This window comes from Dysidea avara, chromosome 4, assembly GCF_963678975.1.
Source record: "Dysidea avara chromosome 4, odDysAvar1.4, whole genome shotgun sequence".
Classification (NCBI taxonomy): domain Eukaryota; kingdom Metazoa; phylum Porifera; class Demospongiae; order Dictyoceratida; family Dysideidae; genus Dysidea; species Dysidea avara.
Window position 1 is genome coordinate 30,916,392 of NC_089275.1, and position 21,494 is coordinate 30,937,885.

Consider the following 21,494-nt stretch of genomic DNA (forward strand, 5'->3'; position numbering starts at 1 on the left):
GATAACTAATTTCAGGAGTTTTTGTAACATGTGACTGGACCTGCAAAAAACAGGGCAAGTGGGCACAAGCTACCAGTGTTGGGGTAGATACTTTTAAAGTAACTCATTACTTATTACTAACATATTATCAATAAAATATTACATTGTGTGAACAGCCTTAAGCTGTCATGTGCAGAACTACCATCTTATCTTGGAAATATAATTGTATCTAATCCAAAACAGCCAAGCTGTAAAAAAAAGAGTGCGGCCCTCAAAAAGGCTATGGTGAAAAAGATGTGAAATCCAAGATGATGGCCAAGAAATGGCTGCGATGGTAGGTTAATGGTAAAAATATTAATAATGAAAATTCAGGTGAATTTGATGCTGCTTGGTCTTGGCACACAATTCACCTGAATTGTCGTTATTAAAATTTTTACCATTAACCAACCATCACAGCCATTTCTTGGCCGCCACCTTGGATTTCACATCATATTTCACCATTAGCCTTTTTGAGGGCCCCACACTCCTTTTTTACAGCTTGGCTGTTTTGGATTAGATTTCACTTCTTTTTGTATTTGCATACCCCAAAGCCGGCCTATGGCTGGCTTTGCGACTTTTTAACCTATCTTTTTTTTCTTTACCACAGCAAGAAGAAAAAGATGAAGCAGAATTTAGAAATACTTTAACTAATTCTGATTTTATCAATGTACAAATTATATATATAATACATATATTTATTACATGTCAATTAATCCCTACTGGATAATTTTTTTGCAGCTGATCTCTCTACTGGGTGACTTGAAATGTAACTGAACTCTCTACAGGGTGATTTGTTTTGCAGTTGAACTCTCTACAAGGTAACTTCTTCTAGCTGATCTCTCTACAGGATCACTTGTTTCTAGCTGATCTCTCTACAGGGTGAATTGTTTCTAGCTGAACTCTCTACAGGGTGATTTGTTTGCAGCTGAACTCTATACATGGTGGTTTCTTCGTAACTGAACTCTCTACAAGGTGACTTCTTCTAGCTGATCTCTCTACAGGGTGATTTGTTTGTAGCTGAACTCTCTATATGTGATTTGGCTGCAGCTGAACTCTCTACATGATGGTTTCTTTGTAGCTGAACTCTCTACAAGGTAACTTCTTCTAGCTGATCTCTGTACAGGATGATTTGTTTGTAGCTGAACTCTCTACAGGTGATTTGTTTGCAGCTGAACTCTCCACATGATGGCTTCTTTGTAGCTGAACTCTCTACAAGGTACCTTCTTCTAGCTGATCTCTCCACAGGGCAATTTGTTTGTTGCTGAACTCTCTGCATAGTGGTTTCTTTGTAGCTGAACTTTCTACAAGGTGACTTCTTCTAGCTGAACTATCTCTTTCCGTAGTTGAACTCCCTACTAGATAGCTTCTTCTAACTGATCTCTCTACAGGGTGAATTGTTTGTAGCTGAACTCTCTACAGGATGATTTGTTTGTAGCTGATTTCTATACAGGTTACTTGTTTCTAGCTGATCTCTTAAATCTCTTCAGGGTGACTGCTCTATTAGAGTATCTCGATCTCGCACTTGCTATACCAAGTTGGATTTTGTGTTATAACTCCGTGGCTTTAAGTTTGATTCTTCTACACCATTGAAGAACCTTTCTAAGATGATTACTCCATCTGTACAGCGATTTTCAAAGCATTACCCCAGGTGGTTTTTGTGGTAGGGGTGGCAAGCAATCGTTTTTTATTAGCTAATCTTGATTGCATAATTGTTACACACCATTAGTTTTTTCATTGTATCTTCCTGGTTTTTAACTCGATTTCTTTCAAACCACAAAAGGTTTGAGATTCAATAGTTAACCTATTCACCTAAGGAGTTTCAGCTTCTTCCCATATTAAGCGGTTTACCCTGTAGGCGTGACAATATATTGGTGTTATTTTTCGTGAATAATTGCTAATAACTCTTTGCCTGTTTATCGTATTTCAGCCAAAGTTGGTACCGAGATGCGCCTTTATACCCCTTCTGTGTGCCAAATTTTAAGGCAATCAGATATGGCGTTCGTGTTTTATAGCAGTTTTTGCAAGTGTGCAAAAAGAGAAAGAAAAATAAGAAGAAAAAAAACAAGAAACTAAGCCATTTGTTGAAGTCGCATATCTCGGGAACGCTTGAAGCGATTTCGCTCAAATTTGATATATGGAGTGCTGAAGTTGGAGGGCATGTCCATAGCAAAAATCATCGTGTTTCATCAAGAAAGCTCAGAGCTACAGAGGTGCGAAAATTGCATTTTTGTTCTTCCTGTAAATATACTCACGGGTGTTGCGCACCCACTACCGTGTGTCTTGATTTGAGAGAAAGTAACAGTATTTTCTGATCAGTTGACTTGATTCATTAGTTTTAGGTGAACTTTGTTATGGCTTTGTTTGTTCATTGTAGCTAGTTGTTACTCAGTGAACTGTAACTTCATTACTTCAGGTCACGGAGTAGTGATAAAATTACTTAATATTTAAGCTGTAATAATTTCATTACTCATGTAATGGATTAAATTAATAGGTAAAGTTACTTGAGTTATATATGTGTTTTGAAAGCATATTACTTACTTACCACAAGGTATATATAACAAGTAACATGTTACCCCCAACACTGCAGACTACATTCTGTCACACTACAGGTCATATCTCAGTACTGGAAAGAATAATATGCATTCTGTTATTTATATTATAATGCCAATTGCATGGTGGCATAAAAGGTTATGGGCGATCAAAGTTAGGCAGCAAATATTATGTGCCCACATCCCCTGTTGTCACAGTTCTGTTCACATTATGTATTTTTAATTAAACTATTTTTTGTTGTTGTTGTTGCTTTTATTGTGTATTTGTTTTCCCAGTTGCTCCAAGAATACTTTCTCCATCATCAACATCTAATATAATAGTAGTTGCTGGTACTACCCTCACATTGTCCTGCACTTCAGTCAATTCTCCCCCAGACACATTCACATGGCGGAAGGATAATGGTCCAATAGTACAGTCCACTAATATCACTACACTGACTCATACTAATACTAGTGCAATGTTCCGTGCTGACTACACCATTGATAATACTACTACAAGTGATAGTGGAACATACACATGTACTGTGACTAATCCTATTGGAACTGATAACAAGACCATCAATGTTACTGTTACTAGTATGTGACCATACGCATAATTATAGTGAGCATGTAAACTTATATCTAATCAAAAACAGCCAAGCTGCAAAAAAAGAGTGCGGCCCCCAAAAAGGCCACGGTGAAAAAAGATGTGAAATCGAAGGTGGCAGCCAAGAAATGGCTGTGATGGTAGGTTAATGGTAAAAATTTTAATAACAATTCAGGTGAATTTGGTGCCAAGACCAAGTGGCACAAAATTCACCTGAATTGTTGTTATTAAAAATTTTTTACCATTAACCTACCATCACAACCATTTCTTGGCCGCCACCTTGGATTTCACATCTTTTTTCACCATGGCCTTTTTGGGGGCCGCACTCTTTTTTTACAGCTTGGCTGTTTTTGATTAGATATAACTTCGTTTTGTATTTGTATACTGCAAAGCCGGCCTATGGCTGGCTTTGGGGCTTTTTTAACCCATGTGTTTTTTTTATTTACCACAGGAAGAAGGAAAGAACTTATAGAAGATTTTTAATACTTCAATTATTTTTGATTTTATTAGTAATTACACAAATTATATACATATCAAGACACACGATAGTGTGTCGTGCGGCCCAAGAAGCAGGCACGCCACACCGTGAGTATATTAACAGGAAGAAAGAAAACGCAATTTTCACACCTATGTAGCTCTGTGATCCCTTATCCGATTGGAACCAAATTTGCTAGAGACGTGTCGCCCAGTTAGGGCAGTCTACATACCAAATTTGAAGAAATTCGCTCCAGCCATTTCCGAGATACGAGCGAACAAAATTTCGTTTTAATTTCTTCGTTTTTTTCTTCTTCATTTCGCACACTTCGCAAAATTCGACATAAAACACGAATACGTGCTCGGATTGGGTTGAACTTTGGCACACTTAAAGGGCTCATTAAGGCGGATCTCCATACCAACTTTGGTAGGAATCCGATGAACATTCACGGAGTTATGACCGATTATGTGCGTAAAATAAGGTTGAAGGTCTGTCACGCCTACAGGGTAAACCCCTTGGAGGAATCAGTTGAAAATTGATATGTAGATGGAGCAACCATCGTAGGAGTGCCTTTCTGTGGTTTGAAAGGAATCGGGATAAAGACCATGGAGATATGACACAAAACCCAACTTGTGTCAAAATTACGCGATCGATTTTTATGAATAAAAAACTATTAGTTTTCGTGTCTACCAGGCAAACCGCTTAGAGCAACGAGCTGAAAATCAGTATGTAGCTGGAATAATCATCATAAAAGTTCTTGCAGTAGTACAGAAGAATCGGATTACAAATCACTGAGTTATGATTCGAAAGGCAACTACGTGCAGCAAATGCGAGATCGAGATACTCTAATAGAACAGTCACCCTAATAAAGCATTCAGCTGCATGTATAATTTACTCAGTTATATTACATTGCAAGCTATTGTGTAGGGAATTCAGCTACAAACAAGTCTCCCTGTAGTCAGATCAGCTAGAAGAAGGTACCTAATAGAGAGATCAGCTAGAAGAAGTTACCTTGTAGAGAGTTCAGTTACAAAGAAACAATCATGCAAAGAGTTTAGCTGCAAACAAATCACCCAGTAGAAAGTTCCACTACGAACAGATCACACTATAGAAAGTTAAGTTAGAAACAATTCATCCTGTAGAGAGATCAGCTAGAAGAAGTCACATTGTAGAGAGTTCAGTTACAAAGAAATAATCATGCAAAGAGTTTAGCTGCAAACAAATCACCCAGTAGAAAGTTCCGCTATGAACAGATCACACTGTAGAGAGTTCAGTTAGAAACAAGTCATCCTGTAGAGAGTTCGGCTAGAAGAAGTTACATTGTAGAGAGTTCAGCTACAAAGAAACTACCATGTAGAGAGTTCAGCTGCAAACAAATTGCCCATTAGAGAATTCAGCTACAAACAAATCATCCTGTAGAAAGATCAGCTAGAAGAAGTTACCTTGTAGAGAATTCAGCTACAAACAAATCAACCTGTAGAGAGTTCAGCTAGAAACAAGTTACACTGTAGAGAGATCAGCTAGAAACAAGTCACCCTGTAGAGAGTTCAGCTAGAAGAAGTCACATTGTAGAGAGTTCAGCTACAAAGAAACTACCATGTAGAGAGTTCAGCTGCAAACAAATTGTCCTGTAGAGACAAACAAATCACCCTGTAGAGAGTTTAGCTAGAAACAAGTTACACTGTAGAGAGATCAGCTAGAAACAAGTCACCCTGTAGAGAGTTCAGCTAGAAGAAGTTACATTGTAGAGAGTTCAGCTACAAAGAAACTACTATGTACAGAGTTCAGCTGCAAACAAATTGCCCTGTACAGAATTCAGCTACAAACAAATCACCCTGTAGAAAAATCAGCTAGAAGAAGTTACCTTGTAGAGAGTTCAGCTACAAACAAATCACCCTGTAGAGGGTTCAGCTACAAACAAGTCATCCTGTAGAGAGTTCAGCTAGAAGAAGTTACATTGTAGAGAGTTCAGCTACAAAGAAACTACCATGTAGAGAGTTCAGCTGCAAACAAATTTCCCTGTAGAGGGTTCAACTACAAACAAGTCACCCTGTAGAGAGTTCAGCTAGAAGAAGGTACATTGTAGAGAGTTCAGCTACAAACAAATCAACCTATAGAGAGTTCAGCTAGAAACAAGTTACACTGTAGAGAGATCAGTTAGAAACAAGTCACCCTGTAGAGAGTTCAGCTAGAAGAAGTCACATTGTAGAGAGTTCAGCTACAAAGAAACCGCCCTGTAGAGAGTTCAGCTAGAAACAAGTTACCCTGTAGAGAGTTCAGCTAGAAGAAGTTACATTGTAGAGAGTTCAGCTACAAAGAAACTACCATGTACAGAGTTCAGCTGCAAACAAATTGCCCTGTAGAGAATTCAGCTACAAACAAATCACCCTGTAGAAATATCATCTAGAAGAAGTTACCTTGTAGAGAGTTCAGCTACAAACAAATCACCCTGTAGAGAGTTCAGCTAGAAACAAGTTACCCTGTAGAGAGTTCAGCTAGAAACAAGTTACACTGTAGAGAGATCAGCTAGAAACAAGTCACCCTGTAGAGAGTTCAGCTACAAAGAAACTACCATGTAGAGAGTTCAGCTACAAACAAATCAACCTGTAGAGAGTTCAGCTAGAAACAAGTTACACTGTAGAGAGATCAGCTAGAAACAAGTCACCCTGTAGAGAGTTCAGCTAGAAGAAGTCACATTGTAGAGAGTTCAGCTACAAAGAAACTACCATGTAGAGAGTTCAGCTGCAAACAAATTTCCCTGTAGAGAATTCAGCTACAAACAAATCACCGTGTAGAAAGATCAGCTAGAAGAAGTTACCTTGTAGAGAGTTCAGCTACAAACAAATCACCCTGTAGAGAGTTCAGCTAGAAACAAGTTACCCTGTAGAGAGTTCAGCTAGAAGAAGTTACATTGTAGAGAGTTCAGCTACAAAGAAACTACCATGTAGAGAGTTCAGCTGCAAACAAATTGCCCTGTAGAGACAAACAAATCACCCTGTATAAAGATCAGCTAGAAGAAGTTACCTTGTAGAGAGTTCAGCTACAAACAAATCACCCTGTAGAGAGTTGAGCTACAAGCAAGTCATCCGGTAGAGAGATCAGCTAGAAGGATCACCTTGCAGAGAGGTCAGCTACAAAGAAATCATCCTGCTTCATCTTTTCTTCTTCCTGTAGTAAAGGAAAAATGACAGGTTAAAAAGCCCTAAAGCCAGCCATAGGCCGGCTTTGGGGTATACAAATACAAAAAGAAGTGAAATCTAATCCAAAACAGCCAAGCTGTAAAAAAAGAGTGCGGCCCTGAGAAAGGTTATGGTGAAAAAAGATGTGAAATCCAAGGTGGCGCCCAAGAAATGGCTGTGATGGTAGATTAATGGTAAAAATTTTAATAACAACAATTCAGGTGAATTTGGTGCCGCTTGGTCTTGGCACAAAATTCACATGAATTGTCGTTATTAAAATTTTTACCATTAACCTACCATCACAGCCATTTCTTGGCCGCCACCTTGGATTTCACATCTTTCACCATAGCCTTTCTCAGGGCCACACTCTTTTTTTACAGCTTGGCTGTTTTGGATTAGATATTTATTACATGCCCATTATTCCCCACAGGATATTTTTTAGCAGCTGATCTCTCTACTTGGTGACTTGAAATATAGCTGAACTATATACAGGATGGTTTCTTTGTAGCTGAACTCTCTACAAGGTGACCTCTTCTAGCTGATTTCTCTACAGGATGATTTGTTTCTAGCTGAACTCTCTACAGGTTATTTGTTTGCAGCTAAACTCTCTACATCCATGGTGGTTTCTTTGTAGCTGAACTCTCTACAAGGTGACTTCTTCTAGCTGAACTCTCTACAGGGTGATTTCTTTGTAGCTGAACTCTCTACATGATGGTTTCTTCGTAGCTGAACTCTCTACAAGGTGACTTCTTTTAGATGATCCCTCTACAGGGTGATTTGTTTGCAGCTGAACTCTTTACGTGGTGATTTCTTTGTAGCTGAACTCTCTCCAAGGTGACCTCTTCTAGCTGATCTCTCTACAGGGTGATTTGTTTCTAGCTGAACTCTCTACAGGTGATTTGTTTGCAGCTAAACTCTCTACATGGTGCTTTCTTTGTAGCTGAACTCTCTACAAAGTAACTGCTTCTAGCTGATCCCTCTACAGGGCGATTTGTTTGTTGTTGAATTCTCTACATGGTAATTTGTTTGAGGCTAAACTCTATACATGGTAGTTTCTTTGTAGCTGAACTCTCTACAAGGTGACTTTTTCTAGCTGAACTCTACACAGAGTGATTTGTTTGCAGCTGAACTCTCTACATGATGGTTTCTTTGTAGCTGAACTCTCTATAAGGTGACCTCTTCTAGCTGAACTCTTTACATTGTGTCTAGTTTCTAGCTGATCTCTCTACAGTGTGATTTGTTCGCAGCTGAAATCTCTACAGGTTGATTTGCTTGTAGCTGAACTCCTTACATTGTGTCTAGTTTCTAGCTGATCTCCACAGGGTGATTTGTTTGTAGCTGATCTCTCTACAAGTTGATTTGTATGTAGCTGATGTCTCTGCAGGTTGATTTGTTTGTAACTGATCTCTCTACAGGGCAATTTGTTTGTAGCTGAACTCTCTATAAGGTGATTTGATCTCTGCAGGTTGATTTGTTTGTAGCTGAACTCTCTAAAGGGTGATTTGCTTGTAGCTGAACTCCTTACATTGTGTCTAGTTTCTAGCTGATCTCTCTACAGGGTAATTTGTTTGTAGCTGATCTCTCTGCAGGTTGATTTGCTTGTAGTTGAAGTCTCTACAGGGTGATTTGTTTCTAGCTGAAATCTCTACAGGGTGATTTGTGTGTAGCTGATCTCTCTGCAAGTTGATTTGTTTGTAGTCGATCTCTCTACAGGGTAATCTGTTTGTAGCTGAACTGTCTATAAGGTGATTTGTTTGTAGCTGATCTCTCTGCAGGTTGATTTGTTTTAGCTGAACTCTCTACAGGGTGATTGTTTGTAGCTGATCTCTCTGCAGGTTGATTTGTTTGTAGTTGAAGTCTCTACGGGTGATTTGTTTCTAACTGAAATCTCTACAGGTTGATTTTTTGTAGCTGATCTCTCTGCAAGTTGATATGTTTGTAGTCGATCTCTCTACAGGGTAATCTATTTGTAGCTGAACTGTCTATAAGGTGATTTGTTTGTAGCTGATCTTTCTGCAGGTTGATTTGTTTTAGCTGAAGTCTCTACAGGATGATTTGTTTGTAGCTGATCTCTCTACAGGGTGATTTTTTGTAGCTGATCTCTCTGCAGGTTGATTTGTTTGTAGCTGAAGTCTCTACAGGGTGATTTGTTTGTAGCTGATCTCTCTACAGGGTGATTTGTTTCTAGCTGATCTCTCTGCAGGTTGATTTGTTTGTAACTGAAGTCTCTACAGGGTGATTTGTTTCTAGCTGATCTCTCTACAGGGTGATTTTTTGTAGCTGACCTCTCTTCAGGGTGATTTGTTTCTAACTGATCACTCTACAGGTTGATTTGTTTGTAGCTGAAATCTCAACATCTTGTAGCTGAACTCCTTACATTGTGACTAGTTTCTAGATGATCTCTCTACAGGGTCATTTGTTTGTAGTTGATCTCTCTGCACATTGATTTGTTTGTAGCTGAACTCTTTACAGGGTGATTTGCTTCTAGCTGATCTCTCTACAAGTTGATTTGTGTGTAGCTGATCTCTCTGCAAGTTGATTTGTTTGCAGCTGAACTCTCTACATGGTAGTTTCTTTGTAGCTGAACTCTCTACAATGTAACTTCTTCTAGCTGAACTCTCTACAATGTGACTTCTTCTAGCTGAACTCTCTACAGGGTCACTTGTTTCTAGCTGATCTCTCTACAGGGTGACTTGTTTCTAGCTGAATTCTCTACAGGTGATTTGTTTGCAGCTGAACTCTCTACATGGTGGTTTCTTTGTAGCTGAACTCTCTACAAAGTAACTTCTTCTAGCTGATCTTTCTACAGGGTGATTTGTTTGTAGCTGAGTTCTCTACAGGGTGATTTGTTTGCAGCTGAACTCTCTACAGGGTGATTTATTTGTAGCTGAACTCTCTACAAGGTGACTTTTTCTAGCTGAACTCTCTACAGAGTGATTGATTTTTTTTGCAGCTGAATTCTCTACATTGTGGTTTCTTTGTAACTGAACTCTCTACAGTGTGATTTGTTTGTAGCTGAACTCTCTACAGGGTGATCTGTTCGTAGCTGAACTCCCTACAAGGTAACTTCTTCTAGCTGATCTTTCTACAGGGCGATTTGTTTGTAGCTGAGTTCTCTACAGGGTGATTTGTTTGCAGCTGAACTCTCTACATTGTAGTTTCTTTGTAGCTGAACTCTCTACAATGTGACTTCTTCTAGCTGAACTCTCTACAGGGTGACTTGTTTCTAGCTGATCTCTCTACAGGGTGACTTGTTTCTAGCTGAACTCTGTACAGGGTGACTTGTTCCTGCTGAACTCTCTACAGGTGATTTGTTTGCAGTTGAACTCTCTTACATGGTGGTTTCTTTGTAGCTGAACTCTCTACAAGGTTACTTGATCTCTCTACAACATGACTTGTTTCTAACTGAACTCTCTACAGTGTGATCTGTTCATAGCGGAACTTTCTACTGGGTGATTTGTTTGTAGCTGAACACTTTGCATGATTGTTTCTTTGTAACTGAACTCTCTACAAGGTAACTTCTTCTAGCTGATCTCTCTACAGGGCAATTTGTTTGAGCTGAACTCTCTACATGATGGTTTCTTTGTAGCTGAACTCTCTATTAGGTACCTTCTTCTGGCTGATCTGACTACAGGGTGACTTGTTTGTAACTGAATTCCCTACAGAATAATTTGCAATGTAATATAATTGCGTAAATTATAAATGCAGCTGAATGCTTTATTAGGGTGACTGTTCTATTAGAGTATCTCGATCTCGCATTTGCTACACGTAGTTGCCTTTCGAATCATAACTCAGTGGTTTGTAATCCAATTCTTCTGTACTACTGCAAGGACTTTCTATGAGTAGGCATTCCAGACCGATTTTTAAATTTCGGAAAAACCGGCTTTTTATATGCTCAATAGATAGAGTATTGATTGCCGATCTCAGAAATATATAGTTTGTTGGGTTGGAATTAGCTACTTTGGCATGCACAGTGCTTAAGAACTGAAAAAAGGTACATTTTTTCTCCCGGGCTCCCCATACATTTTAAAGGGGAAAATGGCACAATTGAATCAGGAAGCCATCTAGCAATCTGGACTATCTTGAAACTGCAGTTGCTTCTATCTGCAAGTTTGTACATGTAATGAGAGTAACTTCAGATTGTATCAGATCTCAGCTATCTTTGTATACTTTGTGGTGAGCAAATATGTATCACCTATTGCACACTTCTCAATACAATGGTGTATACCTATAGGCAAGGGGCTATGTCAAGTAAGTAAAAACATCAAGTTAACAACTTATAAAGGTAAACAACTAAAGTGGAGGTGCCGCAATGATGCAACAATACCTAAGGTGGAGTTGTGGTTTCAATTATTGCATTGTCATGCCAGCTTTGAAGTGGTTTATACTTTTGAGCTGATGACACAGCCATCAGAAGATTGCTCTGGAGCTGAAAATCGCTAACCCGAGCGAAGTAACTATGCACTTTAAAGTAAGCACCAGTGACTACCTTCCACCCGACAGTATGTTTTTTAAAGTATTCTATATACATTACAAGGCTTGAAAAGATTACAAAACAACACAAAACTTACTTATATGTAACGCGCATGATAAAAATAAGATTTTCATGATGATCAACGTGTGGACAAACCCCACAGTGATTTTCATCCTCATTGGAGCTTGGACGACGGAGCAATCCCAAGTTAAATACGAGTTGTTATTTTGTGCCTGGGTTCTATTGGGGAATATACGGAGAATTCTTTTATTAAAAAATCTCGGATACTGGAATTCCTACTATGATGATTATTCCAGCTACATACTGATTTTCAGCTCATTGCTTTAAGCGGTTTGCCAGATAGACACGAAAACTAATAGTTTTTTTATTCATAAAAATCGATCACGTAATTTTGACACAGGTCGGGTTTTGTGTCATATCTCCGTGGTCTTTATCCCGATTCCTTTCAAACCACAAAAAGGCACTCCTACGATGGTTGCTCCATCTACATAGCAATTTTCAACTGATTCCTCAAAGGAGTTTACCCTGTAGGCGTGACAGACCTTCGACCTTATTTTACGCAAATAATCGGTCATAACTCCTTGAATGTTCATCGGATTCTTACCAAAGTTGGTACACAGATCCGCCTTAATGGCCCTTTAAGTGTGCCAAATTTCAGCCCGATCCGAGCACACATTCGTGTTTTATGGCAGATTTTGCGAAGTGTGCGAAATGAAGAAGAAGTAGAAGAAGAAAAAAACGAAGAAATTAAAACGAAATTTTGTTCGCTCGTATCTCGGAAATGGCTGGAGCGATTTTCTTCAAATTTGGTGTGTAGACTCCCCTTACTGGCCGGCACCTCTCTAGCAAATTTGGTTCCAATCGGGTAAGGGATCAGAGAGCTGCATAGGTGTGAAAATTGCGTTTTCTTTCTTCCTGTTAATATACTCACGGGTGGCACGCCGGCTTCTTGGGCCGCACGACACACTACCGTGTGTCTTGATCAGTGGCAAATCTAGATGAGTTTCTGTGGTTTTTGACAGAAATTCCCTTTTAAATTTGGCTGTTGCTATTGTTCCGGCAGTCACGTGAATAAAAATAAAACTTAGACAAAAAAAAGTCCTCAAACGAAAAAAAAAAAAGGAAAAACACAAAATGTCTTGAGCGGGAATCAAAACCCGGGACCTCCAGTGCTTGAGCCCAGAGTCCTACCCATTGTGCTACTTGGCTCCCAGCTACCCAACTCCCTTAGTTTCTACCTTATATGTCTCTGAGTCGAGTAACTTCTATATAATATATATTGAACGTGAAGAAGAAACTAAAGCTGAACCCGACCCTAACCCTAATACTAGAACTACTTTTCGCGTCCCCTAAAGTCGAATGCTCGGGACAACCTACTAGACACGTTCCCTAAAGTTGAATGCTCGGGGCAACCTACTAGACGCATTCCCTAAAGTCGAATACTCGGGCAACCTACTAGACGTGTGCCCTAAAGTCGAATACTTGGGGCATAGCATACAACTAGTGTGCTTGATAGTGAGAAATCTAGTGGACTGCCGGAACAATAGCACTGACAAAATATTTCCGGCTGCCGGAACAATAGCAACTTCGTTTAAATTTAGCTAAGTGGCAGTGTAACTAGCTTCATTATTGTTGAAGTATCCATTACACTTCATTGTCAGCTATGCTCAACCCATTACACAGAATTTTGAATTAAGGACTGTTCAAAAAGCACCTCTACAATCCACGCATACCAAAAGAAATAGTGCTGCACACCCCAATTATATTAATTATCATCTGAAAAGTGAAGTATCCATTACTCTTCGCTGTCGGCTATGTTCAACCCAGTAGGCACTAGCCTATTATGCCAGCATAATTTTGAGCATAATAGGTGCCTGAAAGCATCAAGCATAATGCTAGCATAATAGGCAGAATAATTGTCATACTGTAAGCAAAAATGCATGCCACAGAAAAAGGTTGACTTACAATAATAGAACAGTTGATGCCACTTATATGGCATTAAGTAGTTGTCTGACACAACCGTTATTAGTTTACAATGCAGCCAAATTCTTAATGCACAACAAGCACTTTTTACATTTAACCAGTTGTTCATAAGCCAAAGTTTATTATTATCCATAGAAAGTAACAAAACATTGGAACTGTGGCAAACATTTTGAGCATAATTATGAGCATAATAGGTAAAAATTTTGAGCACTGCAGCATAGCATAATAGGCAAAATTAAAAACATAATAGGCTGGTGCCTACAACCCAGTAGGAATCAAAAAAGCACCTCTGCAATCATAATAGCCACTATGAAGAATACAGACAATTTCCGTTTCAAGGGAAGCCATCACGTGCTACCACCAAATCAACACCTTTTGCTGTCAGCAAAGATGAATGGCACACAAAGGAGAACTCTGGTAAATTCATGAAGAATGCATTGCATGTACTGTGGTATGCCAAAAGGCACTTCTCGGGCTGAAATGACACTGAATAGTGAAAAACTCAAGCCCGTAGCCTTAGCCGTTATTGAGTTACACTTATCTGAAGGCATCAATCAGTCAGTCAGTCATTAGAAAATTCTGTTGAATTACTGTTTTTAAAAATTCCGTAGCAACTTGTTGAAAGCGTTTCAAGTCGATCTGAAAAATTTGCTTGGGCTTAGTTTTACCTAACCAATACTGCCTATCGTCATCTAGGAAACTTGATGCTGGTTTTTTCAGTGATGTTATTTCGTGGGCCGCACACACTCCTCCTTTGTGGTCCCTACTATACAGTTACTATCGTACTGTAAGATACCACTGTATTTCAGTAGCATGCATGCAATTTCACTTAACTAACACCACTTATAGCTATTAAACCATCAGCAGCACTTCACTTTTCAACTTTCACTGCATTAAAAATGATCGAGACACTGGCTCTAATAGAGCAGTCAAGTAACTACTATAATAAGAGCAATCAAAGCTCCAGCTTATAGTCACAACTTTTACTCTATAGTTAACTATGTATTATAGTATTTAAAAGCATTGGATTTATTGTAACTGTTAACTAAAAGTAGCCTAAAATATGATCTCAGAGCTTCTAAAATCTCACAAATTTCTGGAGAAATATTCTCAGATGCCTTATTTTTCAGGTATACAAACTTTCAGAAACCCCATTTTAAAACCCTAGGTCCAGCACTGAATAGTGCAGGCCGTGCTGAGCAATATGAATTTTACATAGTGGTGGTGTGTACATCGAGATACTTGCTGTTACTTCTAACAATGACCAATGTATTTTAGATTGTAACACTGAATTATTCTACACAATGTAAATTCTTATAGTTCTGCAAATAAAAAGGATAGATCAAGGTTAATGGTCAAATTCAAATTGCATGATTTTATGTACTTACCCAAATGTTATTACTTCACAGCTCCTACAGTCACCATAATCAGTAATCCAGCTAGTACACCAACTAGTGGATCTATTAACATATTTGACTATCCCATATTGAGTAGTGTCACTCTCACATGTATGGTGGACCCCTCACCATCAACCACTATCACCTACCAGTGGAACACTACAGAATGTTACACTAATATCAACTACAATAATGGTGAACCAGGATGTTTCCCTCATAACCAGACAATGCAAACTATTACTGATAATGCCGTGACTGCAGAGGATGCTGGGACTATCACTTGTACTGTAACCATTAGTGGTACCAAATATGCCAGTAAACCATTAACACTTCGGATATCAGGTATGCATCCACTTCTGTTGCAGAATCAATTATAAATACATTGATTTATGCATACCACAGCAGCTGTTTTACCTCTACACTACAGGTGTGGTTATGACTGCTGGAGTATTGATTGGTAACAAGGATGTTGTTGATGGCAATATTTTAACTGATTACTCATTTGTTGCCACAAATCTGAGCAGTGGTTTAATTGCTGGTTGTATGACTGGATTGGGTCCTTCCGGTGACAGCAATGGTGACCTAGGAGGATGGTGCTTTAATGGAAGTCAGATTCCCTTAAGAGGATGCATGAACAGTAATAATATTATCCAACCTGTTGGAGCTAAGATTTCAAAGATTGTTGGCTTAATCAACTTACGTCAGTGTCAACCACTCACTACATTAGCAGAAGGTGTTTACTGGTGTATGATGATGAACAGTTCAATGATGTATGAAGTGAAAGGGTTGGGTGTGTACTTGAGCGGAAGAAGTGAGTCATTGGCACACATACATGTGTGTGTGTCATACCTTCTTTAATGCATAAAAGATGCTGAATGGTATAGTTACATTACATGCAGGGTTATTTTTATGAACCATGCAGTTGATAAATAATGCTACTGTTGAAGATTACACTATATGAAAACTTATAAAATATTACAGGCATCTGTCATGTGTTGCAATAAAGTTTGAAATAGTAGTCAATAAACAATAAGTTGCAAAAAATAGGACAACTTTAAAAGAATTGCTGGTGTAGCATTGTAGCATGATATCAAGGGTTGTGGTCGACAAATGATTGCAGTGATGTCAATAATTCTAACAATATCATTTATTGACATTAACATCACTGCAGTTTTTTCGGTGCCACCATTGATTCTCAAATTTTATAAAACTGCTACTTTCTTCACAGCTCAGTTATGTGGTTTAGATAATTTTTGTGCATTTGCAAACCACCAAGTTAGTCTATGACTGGCTTTGAGGCTTGCTTTTATTTGTTTGCTTTATTAGCTATTCTAACAAGTGTAAACAAAATGAAACTTTTACATTTGAGTAGTGATCATAGAAATAAACAGCAATGAAAGAAGGGACTTGCGGCTATACAAGTACACATTTAATTCCTACTTTAGTTACATTGCAGACTATAAATAGTATAGCCATAACTGAAGTAGGATTTAGGTTTTTAAATATCCTCCTAGTACGTATATTGTAACTGCAGGTGTAGATGATCTCCCTTGTTTCACTCTATTATCCCTAATCAAATCAAAATTTCTGAATAACATAATATATTTATTTACACTGTAAGTCAGTTGTAAAACATCAAGACACACGGTAGTGTGTCGTGCGGCCCAAGAAGCCGGCGCGCAACCCCGTGAGTATATTGACAGGAAGAAAGAAAATGTAATTTTCGCACCTCCGTAGCTCTGTGCTGCCTTGATGAAACAAGACAAATTTTGCTGTGTACATTCCCTCCAACTTCAGTACTCCACATTCCAAATTTGAGCGAAATCGCTTCAGGAATTCCTGAGATATGCGACTTCAATAATTGGCTTAGTTTCTTAGTTTTTTTTCTTCTTATTTTTCTTCCTCTTTTCGCACACTTACAAAAACTGCTATAAAACGCGAACGCGTTATCCGATTGCCTTGAAATTTGGCACACAGAAGGGGGGTATAAAGGTGCATCTCGGTACCAACTTTGGCTGGAATACCATAAACAGGCAAAGCGTTATGAGCGATTATGCACGAAAAATAACACCAATATGTTGTCACGCCTACAGGGTAAACCGCGTATGGGAAGAAGCTAAAAATCGGTGGGTGAATAGGTTAACTATTGAACCTCAAACCTTTTGTGGTTTGAAAGAAATCGAGCTAAAAACCAGGAAGATACAGCGAAAAAATCAACAGTGTGTAACAGTTACGCAATCGAGATTAGCTAATTTTTTATTTTATTATTATTATTATTATTATGCTTGCCACGCCTACCAGATAAACCACTTGGGGTAATGCTTTGAAAATCGCTGTACAGATGGAGCTATCATTTTAGAAAGGCTCTTCAATGGTGTAGAAGAATCAGACTTAAAGCCACGGAGTTATAACACAAAATCCAACTTGGTGTAGCAAGTGCGAGATCGAGATACTCTAATAGAGTAGTCATCCTAATAGAGCAGTCACCCTGAACAGAATTCAAGAGATCAGTTAGAATTAAGTAACCTGTATAGAGATCAGCTACAAACAAATCACCCTGTAGAGAGTTCAGCTACAAACAATTCACCCTGTTCAGACATCAGTTAGAAGAAGTTTTCTTGTAGAGAGTTCAGTTACAAACAAATCACCCTGTTGAAAGATCAGCTAGAAGATGTCACCTTGTAGATAGTTCAGTTACAAAGAAACCACCATGTAGAGAATTCAGCTACAAACTAGTGACCCTGTAGATACATCAGCTAGAAGAAGTTACCTTGTAGAGAGTTCAGCTACAAAGAAACCATTCTGTAAAGAGCTCAGCTGCAAACAAACCACCTATACAGAATTCAGCTCCAAACAAATCACCCTGTAGAGAGATCAGCTAGAAGAAGTTACCTTGTAGATAGTTCAGCTACAAACAAATCATCCTGTAGAGAGATCAGCTAGAAGAAGTTACCTTGTAGATAGTTCAGCTACAAACAATTCACCTTGTACAGAGCTCAGTTAAAAGAGGTTTCCTTGTAGAGAGTTCAGCTACAGACAAATCACCCTGTAGAGATATCAGTTAGAAGAAGTTACCTTGTAGATCGTTTAGCTACAAACAATTCACCCTGTAAAGAGATCAGCTAGAAGAAGTTACCTTGTAGAGAGTTCAGCTATAAAGAAACCATCATGTAGAGAATTCAGCCACAAATAAATCATGTGTAGAGTTCAGGTACAAACAAATTGTCATGTAGAGAGATCAGCTAGAAGAAGTTTCTTTGTAGAGAGTTCTGCTACAAACAAATCACCCTGTAGAAAGATCAGCTAGAAGAAATCACCTTTTAGAGAGTTCAGCTTCAAAGAAACAATCATGTGAGAGTTCAGGTACAAACAAATTGTCCTGTAGAGAGATCAGCTAGAAGAAGTTACCTTGTAGAGAGTTCAGCTACAAAGAAACCATCATGTAGATAGTTCAGGTACAAACAAATCACCCTGTAGAAAGATCAGCTATAGAAGAAATCACCTTGTAGAGAGTTCAGCTACAAAGAAACCATCATGTAGAGAGTTCAACTACAAACAAATCGGCCTGTAGAGAGATCAGCTAGAAGAAATTACCTTGTAGAGAGTTCAGCTACAAAGAAACCATCATGTAGAGAGTTCAGCTGCAAACAAATCACCTGTAGAGAGTTAAGTTACAAACAAATCTCCCTGTAGAGAGATCAGCTAGAAGAAGTCACCTTGCAGGGAGTTCAGTTACAAAGAAATAAACCATGTAGAGAGTTCAGCTGCAACCAAATCACCTGTAGAGAGTTCAGCTAGAAACAAGTCACCCTGTAGAGAGATCAGCTAGAAACAAGTCACCTTGTAGAGAGTTCAGCTAGAAGAAGTCACATTGTAGAGCTACAAAGAAACTACCATGTAGAGTTCAGCTGCAAACAAATCACCCAGTAGAGAACTCAGCTACAAACACATCGCCCTGTAGAAATATTAGCTAGAAGAAGTTACCTTATAGGGAGTTCAGCTACGAACAGATCACCCTGTAGAGAGTTCGGCTACAAACAAATCACCCTGTAGAGAGTTCAGTTACAAAGAAACCACCATGTAGAGAGTTCAGCTACAAAAAAATCAATCACTCTGTAGAGAGTTCAGCTAGAAGAAGTCACCTTGTAGAGAGTTAAGCTGCTAACAAATCACCCTGTAGAAAGATCAGCTAGAAGAAGTTACCTTGTAGAGAGTTCAGCTACAAAGAAACCACCATGTAGAAAGTTCAGCTGCAAACAAATCACCTGTAGAGACTTCAGCTAGAAACAAGTCACCCTGTAGAGAGATCAGCTAAAAACAAGTCACCCTGTAGAGAGTTCAGCTAGAAGAAGTCACATTGTAGAGAGTTCAGCTACAATGAAACTACCATGTAGAGAGTTCAGCTGCAAACAAATCACCTGTAGAGAGTTCAGCTAGAAACAAGTCACCCTATAGAGAGATCAGCTAGAAACAAGTCACCTTGTAGAGAGTTCAGCTAGAAGAAGTCACCTTGTAGAGAGTTCAGCTACAAAGAAACCACCATTTAGAGAGTTCAGCTGCAAACAAATCACCCAGTAGAAAGTTCAGCTATGAACAGATCACCCTGTTGAGAGTTCAGTTAGAAACAAGGAATCCTGTAGAGAGATCACCTAGAAGTATCGCCTTGTAGAGAGTTCAGCTACAAACAAATCACCTGTAGAGAGTTCAACTACAAACAAATCACCCTGTAGAGAGATCAGCTAGAAGAAGTCACCTTGTAGAGAGTTCAGCTATAAAGAAACCACCATGTAGAGAATTCAGCTGCAAACAAACACCCTGTAGAGAACTCAGCTACAAACAAATCGCCCTGTAGAAAGATCAGCTAGAAGAAGTTACCTTGTAGGAATTTCAGCTACAAACTAATCACCCTGTAGAGAGTTCAGCTACAAAGAAACCATTCTGTAAAGAGCTCAGCTGCAAACAAATCACCTATACAGAATTCAGCTACAAACAAATCACCCTGTAGAGAGATCAGCTAGAAGAAATTACCTTGTAGATAGTTCAGCTACAAACAAATCACCCTGTAGAAAGATCAGTTAGAAGAAGTTACCTTGGAGAAAGTTCAGCTACAAAGAAACCATTTTGTAAAGAGCTCAGCTGCAAACAAATCACCTGTACAGAATTCAACTACAAACAAATCACCCTGTAGAGAGATCAGCTATAAGAAGTTACCTTATAGATAGTTCAGCTACAAACAAATCTCCCTGTAGAGAGATCAGCTAGAAGAAATTACCTTGTAGAGAGTTCAGCTACAAAGAAACCACCATGTAGAGAGTTCAGCTGCAGAGAAATCACCCTGTAGAAAATTCTGCCAGAAACAAATTGCCCTGTAGAAAGATCAGTTAGAAGAAGTTACCTTTTAGAGAGTTTAGCTACAAAGAAACCATTCTGTAAAGAGCTCAGCTGCAAACAAATCACCTATACAGAATTCAGCTACAAACACATCACTCTGTAGAGAGATCAGCTAGAAGAAGTTACCTTGTAGATCGTTCAGCTACAAACAATTCACCCTGTAGAGAGAGCAATTAAAAGAAGTCACCTTGTAGAGTGTTCAGTTGCAAAGAAACCACCATGGAGATTTCTGTAATCAATATATGTGACCGGATTTGTGAAAAGGAGTCTTCCACACACATCCAATTCCATAAACGTTGGAGACCATAACTCAGTGTTCAAGTAACATATTAACCTGAAAAGTGCACCATGTATTCAGCTATAGTGGTGCTCACCACTTCCCAAATTTCAAGGCAATAGCTCTTTCCAATCTGAAGTTATCAATTGTCAAAGTTGGAAAATTGGATGTGTGTGGAAGACCCCTATTCGCAAATCCGGTCACATATGTATTATATATATAATTTGTACATGTTTACTGATAAAATATTTAAAGTACATCTACTTCATCTTTTCTTCTTCCTGTAGTAAAGAAAAAAAACATAGGTTAAAAAAGTCCCAAAGCTGGCCATAGGCTGGCTTTGGGGTATACAAATACAAAAAGAAATGAAATCTAATCCAAAACAGCCAAGCTGTAAAAAAAGTGTGCGGCCCTCAGAAAGGCTATGGTGAAAAAAGATGTGAAATCCAAGGTGGCGGCCAAGAAATGGCTGTGATGGTAGGTTAATGGTAAAAATTTTAATAATGACAATTTAGGTAAATTTTGTGAAGCGGCACAAAAATTCACCTGAATTGTCGTTATTAAAATTTTTACCATTAACCTACCATCACAGCCATTTCTTGGCCGCCACCTTGGATTTCACATCTTTTTTCACCATAGCCTTTCTGAGGGCCGCACACTTTTTTTACAGCTTGGCTGTTTTGGATTAGATAATTCATTACTGCTAAATCATTGCATACTTCAGTACATCAAAGGAAAGAATGGCAACAGATCCATTATAAAATTTAAGTGTGCAACTAAATCCATGTTCTTACTGTATTATCAATTGCTGAAGCAAAAAGTGGCTATTCCTCTTCAATTTCAGCTATGTTCCACCAGTTATACAGCATTAGAAACAAAGAACAGTATGAGAAGTGCCCCTGTAACCCCTCGAGTCACTACAAAAATTTCAACTGAATGCATAATATGTTTTACCCCTGAGGAGCAACTCTCAATTACTGAAACACTATGTGGCCATTCCACTTCATTTTCACCTATACGTACATTCCATCCACTATATACAATGTTACAAATGAAATGAAAAAAACAGTGTGAATAGTACTTCTGAAATAAATCTGGTCATGCTATGAAAGTTAAAACACTGAAACCATGATATGTTACTGCA

The 21,494-nt window shown here is 38.6% G+C and overlaps 1 protein-coding gene across 1 annotated transcript in view; it reads left to right on the top strand.

Moving 5' to 3' along the window:
* LOC136253748 (hemicentin-1-like) overlaps window positions 1-21,494 on the top strand; it is a 74,270-nt gene that overhangs the window by 7,279 nt on the left and 45,497 nt on the right. The window contains exons 3-5 of the mRNA XM_066046407.1: window positions 2,844-3,143; window positions 14,695-15,024; window positions 15,110-15,493. Of these exons, the coding sequence (XP_065902479.1) occupies window positions 2,844-3,143; window positions 14,695-15,024; window positions 15,110-15,493 (1,014 nt within the window). The remainder of the gene's footprint in view (window positions 1-2,843; window positions 3,144-14,694; window positions 15,025-15,109; window positions 15,494-21,494) is intronic.